Source organism: Macaca mulatta, chromosome 7 (genome assembly GCF_049350105.2).
Source record: "Macaca mulatta isolate MMU2019108-1 chromosome 7, T2T-MMU8v2.0, whole genome shotgun sequence".
NCBI classification, from domain to species: Eukaryota; Metazoa; Chordata; class Mammalia; order Primates; family Cercopithecidae; genus Macaca; species Macaca mulatta.
Window position 1 is genome coordinate 118,444,254 of NC_133412.1, and position 8,015 is coordinate 118,452,268.

General features: G+C 34.1%; 1 protein-coding gene and 1 non-coding gene across 8 annotated transcripts in view; both read left to right on the plus strand.

Annotated features, from left to right (window-relative positions):
• Window positions 1–7,796, plus strand: part of PRPF39 (pre-mRNA processing factor 39) — a 31,838-nt gene extending 24,042 nt beyond the window's left edge. For all 7 annotated transcript variants that reach the window (XM_028851529.2, XM_077940958.1, XM_077940959.1 and 4 more), the window contains 8 exons: window positions 649–756; window positions 1,855–2,019; window positions 2,333–2,459; window positions 2,804–3,072; window positions 4,570–4,754; window positions 6,381–6,455; window positions 6,679–6,799; window positions 7,042–7,796. In XM_028851529.2, coding sequence (XP_028707362.1) covers window positions 649–756; window positions 1,855–2,019; window positions 2,333–2,459; window positions 2,804–3,072; window positions 4,570–4,754; window positions 6,381–6,455; window positions 6,679–6,799; window positions 7,042–7,098 — 1,107 coding nt within the window. In that variant the 3' untranslated portion in view covers window positions 7,099–7,796. The remainder of the gene's footprint in view (window positions 1–648; window positions 757–1,854; window positions 2,020–2,332; window positions 2,460–2,803; window positions 3,073–4,569; window positions 4,755–6,380; window positions 6,456–6,678; window positions 6,800–7,041) is intronic.
• Window positions 3,137–3,222, plus strand: LOC114680037 (small nucleolar RNA SNORD127). The gene has a single exon (XR_003732112.1). It is a non-coding gene; the product is annotated as a small nucleolar RNA SNORD127 (small nucleolar RNA).
• Window positions 7,797–8,015: the final 219 nt, after the last annotated feature.

Genomic DNA, 8,015 nt, shown 5'->3' on the forward strand with positions numbered 1-8,015 from the left:
GTGAAACCCCCGTCTATACTAAACGTACAAAAATTAGCCAGGTGTGGTAGCACATGACTGTAGTCCCATCTACTTGGGAGGCTGAGGTGGGAAGATTGCTTGAACCTGAGAGGTAGAGGTTGCAGTGAGCTGAGATGGCACCACTGCACTCCAGCCTGGGCCATAGAGCAAGACTCCATCTCGGGAAAAAAAAAAAAAAAGGTCTTCAGTGCAGAAGAAACTGGACCTGTTATCCCTTGACTCCATGAGTAGCACAGTGATCACTTATATAGCCGGCCATTTACCCAGTGACTTGTAGCTTGTTTGAAATTAATTTCTGTTTAAGGCAAGTGGGGATTGAGTACTTTTACTACGAGACACCCCAAGATAAACTTAGCTTAGAAGGAATATTTTGCCTAGGTTGTGAATCTGCTATCCCAATGTAAGAAAAAAAAAAAAAAAAAAAAGAAATGTGTGAAAGTGGTTAATTAGGAAGTTGTGTGATAAGTTTTAGTTGTTAATTGGATTTTGCACATAATTGTCAACAGTTAAAAATCTACCACTATTCTAAGACTAAAATATCTGTGAATAATACTTAAATGTAAGCAGTGATACTGAAAATGTTCAGTATAGTTTGTGAGATTTATTTTTTCCCTTTTTCTTCCCAAGTTAATTACAGAAATAGAAAACATGAGACATAGAATCATTGAGATTCATCAAGAAATGTTTAATTATAATGAGCATGAAGTTAGTAAAAGGTGGACATTTGAAGAAGGTGTAAGTGTTTTCTAATAGTCTTTAAAATACGAAGTAGGAATAATTTATTTTTCTTTCAATTTTGATAGTACTATCTCTGTTGTAACTTTAGTTTTGCATATTTAAGCCATAACTTCAGATGTTCGTCTCATTTATTATAATCATTATCAGTTTTTCCATTTTCCCTAATCAGTTTTAGAATGTTTGAATTCAGATTTACTTGAATTGCAAGATATCTGCTTAATCTGAACAATTTTATTCTAATTGTTCAATTTTTAAAAGTCAACTTCATGGGGTCATACTTTACATACATTATAATTCACCCATTTTAGGTTTATAGTAAAATGAGGTAATTTCCCACAGTTTTAATTCTTTTTTTTTTTTTTTCTGACTGCTTTACTGAGATAATTCACATGTCATATAATTCACCCATTTAAAGTGTACAGTTCAATAGTTCTTAGTATATTCACAGATATGTACAACCATCACCACAGTCAATTTTTAAACATAATCACCACCTCAAAAAATAACACCTTAACTTTTAGTTGTCACTACCCCTACCTCCTCAGCTGCAACCCTCTACCCCCAGTGCTAAGGTACCACTATCTGCTTTTTGTTTCTGTTGATTTCCCTATAATGGCCTTTCATATGAATGGAATCTTAGAATATGGAATCATTTCACAGATGTATGTATGTACATTGTAGTCATCACAGCAATCAAGATACAGACAGAACTCTTTTAGCACTGCAAAGGTCCCCTTGGCCCCTTTCCAGCCAGAGTTCCCCTTCTCTACTCCTAGCCCTAGGCAGCCATTGATCTGCTTTCTGTCACTATGGTTGTTCAATTTTAAAATTTTCAACAAAGTATAAAATGTTCTGTACATTAAAAAGCATGTAATTGGCAAAATGGCAGAAGAAATAGAAAATGTATTATTTCATTTGTTTGTGAAGCTTAAGGAATTTAAGGGATTTTTAATTTTAAAAGTTTTTTAAATTATGAAATACGATTAAAAAATTTTAATTATCAATTATATTTAAAATAATTTGTATTAACACTGTGCTTGTGCATATTTTGGTGATTTGGTTTACTTTCATTGGCATGTTACAATTTCATTACAGATTAAAAGACCTTACTTTCATGTGAAACCTTTGGAAAAGGCACAACTAAAAAACTGGAAGGAATACTTAGAATTTGAAATTGAAAATGGGACTCATGAACGAGTTGTGGTTCTCTTTGAAAGATGTGTCATATCATGTGCCCTCTATGAGGAGTTTTGGATTAAGGTAAGAAAATAATGTGCTCTTAAACTTGAATATATTATAAACATTGATCTAGTGACTAACCTTTTTTGTACTTCTGTTGAATGTTGTTCATATAACTATATCTGTTGCATTAGGAGATGGTCTGCTTGCAACCAGATTTGACTGCTGCATATGCCAACCTCGTTGCCTCTCTTCGTCCTTCCTTACAGAAACTAGTCTAGTGGTTCAATAAAGGTGCTGAATGGGTTTAAAAATAGAATTTTATCGTTCTGTCACAAATTTAATGACTTGTTCAACTGTAAATTATTCAGTATTTCCTCTTTTCTGTATGTAGTATGCCAAGTACATGGAAAACCATAGCATTGAAGGAGTGAGGCATGTCTTCAGCAGAGCTTGTACTATACATCTCCCAAAGAAACCCATGGTGCATATGCTTTGGGCAGCTTTTGAGGAGCAGCAGGGTAAGAGTGGAGAAATTCAATTGATATTTTTGAGATTTTCAGTTATTTCAGGAAACAGTGATAACAAATTGAGTAGTAAGGGATGGTGTAAAGCAGAGTTTGGCAAACTTTTTCTCTAAAGGGCCAGATAGTAAATATTTTAGGCTTTATAAGCCATGTGTTCTGACTTTTAGGCTTTGCAAGCCATTGTAGCCCCCAGACAGCCCTAGGCAGTATGTAAATATGTGTGGCTGTTTCCCTTTAGTTGCTGGATTTAGCCCCTGGGTGATTGTTGCCAGTATGTGGTTATAAACATTATTTTAGTTGTTTAAAGCAAAGCATAAACATTTAATTACTGTTTCTAGGTAATATTAATGAAGCCAGGAATATCTTGAGAACATTTGAAGAATGTGTTCTAGGGTTGGCAATGGTTCGTTTACGAAGAGTAAGTTTAGAACGACGGCATGGAAATCTGGAAGAAGCTGAACATTTGCTTCAGGATGCCATTAAGAATGCCAAATCAAATAATGAATCTTCATTTTATGCTGTCAAACTAGCCCGGCATCTTTTCAAAATACAGAAAAACCTTCCAAAATCAAGAAAGGTGCTTTTGGAAGCAATCGAAAGAGACAAAGTATGCATTTGTATTTTTAAGAGTATCTTCTATAAAAACACCAGTGGTCAGTATATTTTCACTGTGGCAACTGTGATGAAAGATTTGGTCTGTATGTAATATGTTTTATTACTAAATGAGGACAACAGTCCCTCTAAACTGATGTTGCCATTTAAAAAATTTTTTCAAATTGTTTTGAATTAAAAGTTTGAGACATAAGATTATTGGGTTAAAATTGTTGTAGACATTGTGATACTTTATATTTTCCCTTTAGAAATTATCAACAAATTTACTGATTATTGAGTAGAACAGAGGACTTGGGAGAATAGTTTATAAACAAAAGCATAGGCATTGCCTGTGTTGTAAGCACATTTGGCAGTGAGATGATTTAGTTTCTCCATAGAGTACTTTTTATGTATCAGTTGAAAAAGGCAGTGTACAGGAATAGGTAATTTCTCAGGTTTTAGGATTTTAGTTATTGCCAGGTCTGTTTAAGATAAAGATTTATAGCAGTTTGCTTCTAGCTGCAGTTTAAGAGGTTTATCTTTTTTTTTTTTTTTTTGGAGACAGTCTCGCTCTGTCACCTAAGCTGGAGTGCAGTGGTGCCATCTTGGCTCACTTCAACCTCTGCCACGCGGGTTCACGCAATTTTCCAGCCTCAGCCTCCCGAGTAGCTGGGATTACAGGCACGCTCACCGTGTCCAGCTAATTTTTGTATTTTTAGAAGACACGAGGTTTCACCATGTTGGTGAGGCTGATCTTGAACTCCAGACCTCAGGTGATCTGCCTGCCTCGGCCTCCCAAAGTGCTGGGATTACAGGCGTGAGCCACCTCACTTGGCGGTTTTTTTTTTTTTTTGAGACAGAGTCATTGTCACCGAGGCTGGATTGCAGTAGCGTGATCTCAGCTGACTGCAGCCTCCGCCTCCTGGGTTCAAGCCATTCTCCTGCCTCAGCCTTCCGAGTAGCTGGGATTAAAGGTGTGCGCCTCCATGCCAGCTAATTTTTGTATTTCTAGTAGAGATGGGGTTTTACCATGGTGGCCAGGCTGGTCTCAAACTTCATACCTCAAGTGATCCTCCTGCCTTGGCGTCCTAAAGTGCTGGGATTATAGGCATGAGCCACCAGGCCCAGTTAAGATGTTTATCTATAGTTGTAGTAAAGATTTAAATTATTTGAAGCATAGAGATAATTTTTTTATGTTTTATTTTCTAATGGTCATGGTAAGTCAAGTCATACTAAATACAAGATAGGATATAGTTTTAATTTATTGGCATTTAACAATTTGTATTGTTTAGGAGATACTAGAATGATCAATTGATTGAAAAATTCATCAGTGTGTTAATGAATTTTTTCACCCTTTTAGATATATGCCGAAAACATTTAGCATGAGTTGTATTTTAATACAAAACAATTTTCATTTTTTTTTTTCAAATTGAGACAAAAACTAAGGCATTTTAAATATCTGTGCTTTAATAAAAATATATTAGAAATATTAATGATGCTGCTTTTTACACAGGAGAATACAAAGTTATACCTCAATTTACTTGAAATGGAATATAGTGGTGACCTCAAACAAAATGAAGAAAATATCCTAAATTGTTTTGACAAAGCTGTACATGGTTCATTACCTATTAAAATGAGAATTACATTTTCTCAGAGAAAAGTGGAATTTCTTGAAGATTTTGGTTCCGATGTTAATAAGTAAGATCTTAATTATATTACCTATTCGAATGATAAATGAGCATTGTTATTTTTGTATGGGGATTTGATGATTAGTATAGATTAATACATTGTTAAATTTTAAAATGTTCGCTTAGTTTACTTTTTCCTCAGATATATGTGGGGGTAAATTCAGTTTTATAAATGTATATGCATTTAACAGGAAGACATACGGTTAGTCTTTCCTTCAAAACTGTTTTCCCAATTTTAGAGTGACAATTTAAACCATGACTGAATGAGAGAAGGCAGGAAGGAGCAATCCTGTGAAAGGGAAATGGGATAAGGATTGAACCCTGAAACCTAAATATTTAATATATAGGTCAATAAAGATGGATGGGATTAATCTCCAGTAGGAGTGCTGTTTTCTGAGATTGGAGAAGAGGATGGATATGGTCCCACAGAACACGCCTAGTGGCCTCATCTTCATTTTAAAAGGCCGAAAGTTGAGGATGGTTGAAGAGAATGCTCCAGTGGATTTGGGAAAAGGACAAGTTTAAGATTTAATTTACTAAGAGTACAAGTATTGGCTAGAGCATTGCTGACGTTCCAGTCTTACCTGATCCTAGTAAGGAAATACCAGTTCCTGTTAGGCATGTGCCTTCTCTGATTATTCTCATTTAGATTTCTGTTGAAACCACTGTAGATAAACTGAGAATTAGTTGTATCTGGGTGTTTGTATATGTGTGTATATATTTTTGATGGCTGTGTAAAATTTCAGTGCAACTAATAGAACAGCTAATGTTTATATTAATGTATTTTAATGTATTAATGTATAGATTTGCATGCTTGGCATGATGCCAAATGTTTTATATTAGCTATCTTGCAGAAAATTCATATCAGTAGAATGAGGGTATAGGGTTCTGTTGTCTTAATAGATGAGGAGAGGAATAAACAAAGATTAGGCATTTTTTCTGAGGTAATGTAGCTATTACATTGTGGAGCTTGGACTGAACCTACTTCAGTTTCTGCTCTTAACTGCTTGGGTGCTGTGTATTTAGTGTCTTATGTTTACACTGAAGAAGGTACACAAAAGATGAGATATGTAATTCTAGCTTCTAGTCTAGTTGAATGATATGATTAATAGAGGAAGTAAGTGTATGAGGTAGCAAGTAACTGCTAGGAGGGCTGTGATCTCTCTGTGGATCAGAATGGATTTGTCATGATAAGCTGAGCAAAGGACACAGTGGCGAAAGCAAGTTGAAGCTCATCTAAAAGTAACATCTGCTTGATTGGAGGTTTTTGTGAAGTAGTGGAAGCGTGATCTTGACTCTGTCGTGCATTGAAAGCTAGACTGAATTGATAGCACATGGAGTAGGCAGTTGATAGTAGTAAGCTATTGGAATTTTGACCAGTGATGTTAAATGACATTATTTTAATTTGGCAAAAATAGGCAGACAAATTGGAGATTCAACACAAGTGTCATTTAGTCCATTGTAAGTATAGGGAATGGAGTGTCTATCAGAACTATGATTTTAGTAGTAGAAATTTTAAAAATAAAGGAGTCGCTTAGAAATTTTCTTAGGCAGTTTCTTAAGTAAAAATAACTTTAAATATTTAATAAAGTTGTTTTTTATATATTCCAGATGATATGTTTTTCTTTCCTTTCAGGCTTCTGAATGCTTATGATGAACATCAGACACTCCTAAAAGAACAGGATTCTTTAAAAAGGAAAGCAGAAAATGGGTATGTCACTTTTTGCTAAGTCAAGAAGGGGTGCTTCATTATGGAAATGCCTTCAAAGACAAATGTTACTTTTGTTGTAATTTACATACTTTATTTTCATGATTTGAAAGTCATGAATGATTCAGAACTTCAGTAATACAAATGTATAGATAACATTCATCTATTCGTTAAAGTTGTTATCTGTGGGAGTTTTGAAAGTTTCCATTTTGCCATTTTATAATAGATCAGAAGAACCAGAGGAAAAGAAAGCACACACAGAAGATACAACTTCATCATCTACACAGATGATTGATGGTGATTTACAGGCAAACCAAGCTGTATATAATTATAGTGCATGGTATCAAGTGAGTATGCATAATTATAATTCTTTGTTCATAGATGTTATTAGCATAAATTAGGATACTTTCTTTTTAAAAAAAAATGTTTTTGTTCCAATTGTGTAATACATTCTTTGGTGGTTAAGTACTAGAATTTTTAGCAGTGAACACTTGCTTGTTTTCTTAAACATACCTGCTTTAATTATACTTTTACATATGGAACTCTGCCATAGTTCTAATATACTAACACACTTAATTTTTCCTTTCAGTACAATTATCAGAATCCTTGGAATTATGGACAATATTATCCTCCCCCTCCAACCTGATGGGAAAATGTAAATTTCAAATGGAGTGTGTGAAAAGTATGAAATTATTATTTTTTTTAATGAGGGATGTAAACAGTATAAGCTTGTTGTATTTGAAAACCTGTCTTCCTTGTTTCTGTGTAACATGATTTGTTTAGTAATAGGGGAAAAATGTCAATTAGTAGCTTACCACAGATACTGATACTGTTTCCTACCATTTATAAAATTTACTTTTTATTGAAGAACTATTTTTTGATTTTTGCATTAAGTGGTCTAGAATTCTTTTGCAATGCATTTGCAACAGAATTTTGTAGCCTTAAGGGGTAGGAAGAAAAACCTGACTGCAAATCATGTCAGTGTAGTACAAAATTCTGACAACACATAAGGGCTGGTTATTAAGGATTTACCTTTTTTTTTTTTTAAAAAAAAAAAAGGACTTTAACCTTTGCTATCAAGGTTTTGTCTGTTTCAGTTATACTTGTGAATTGTGATCTAACGGCAGAAAGGATACATTATTAAAATACTATGCCTTGGAATAGAGATTATAAATGAGAAAATGGAATGTTTGCATCCCTTTAAAAATGAAAATCATATCAAAAGTATGTTGTTTCAGGAGACTTTGTATTTAGAATATTCATGTAAAACTTGTGAACAAGCTTTCATTTTGATCAAACTGATCATCTTCATTTTTGTAATAAAATGGAAGACTCATCCAGTAATCGTTTATGAATTTATTTTGGGGGCATCAATTAATAATATTAACTTTATGTTCATCTTTATTAGTGGCTCATTGGTTTTGAAGTGCACTTTTCCTAAATTGAGGTATTGATCTTCATGCCAAGATTTCTTCCCTTTTAGCATTTTGTTTCCCCTCAAGCCCTATGCTTTGCCTTCTCATTATACAGGCAATCTGTCCAGATAATTTTACTGGCAGTTAC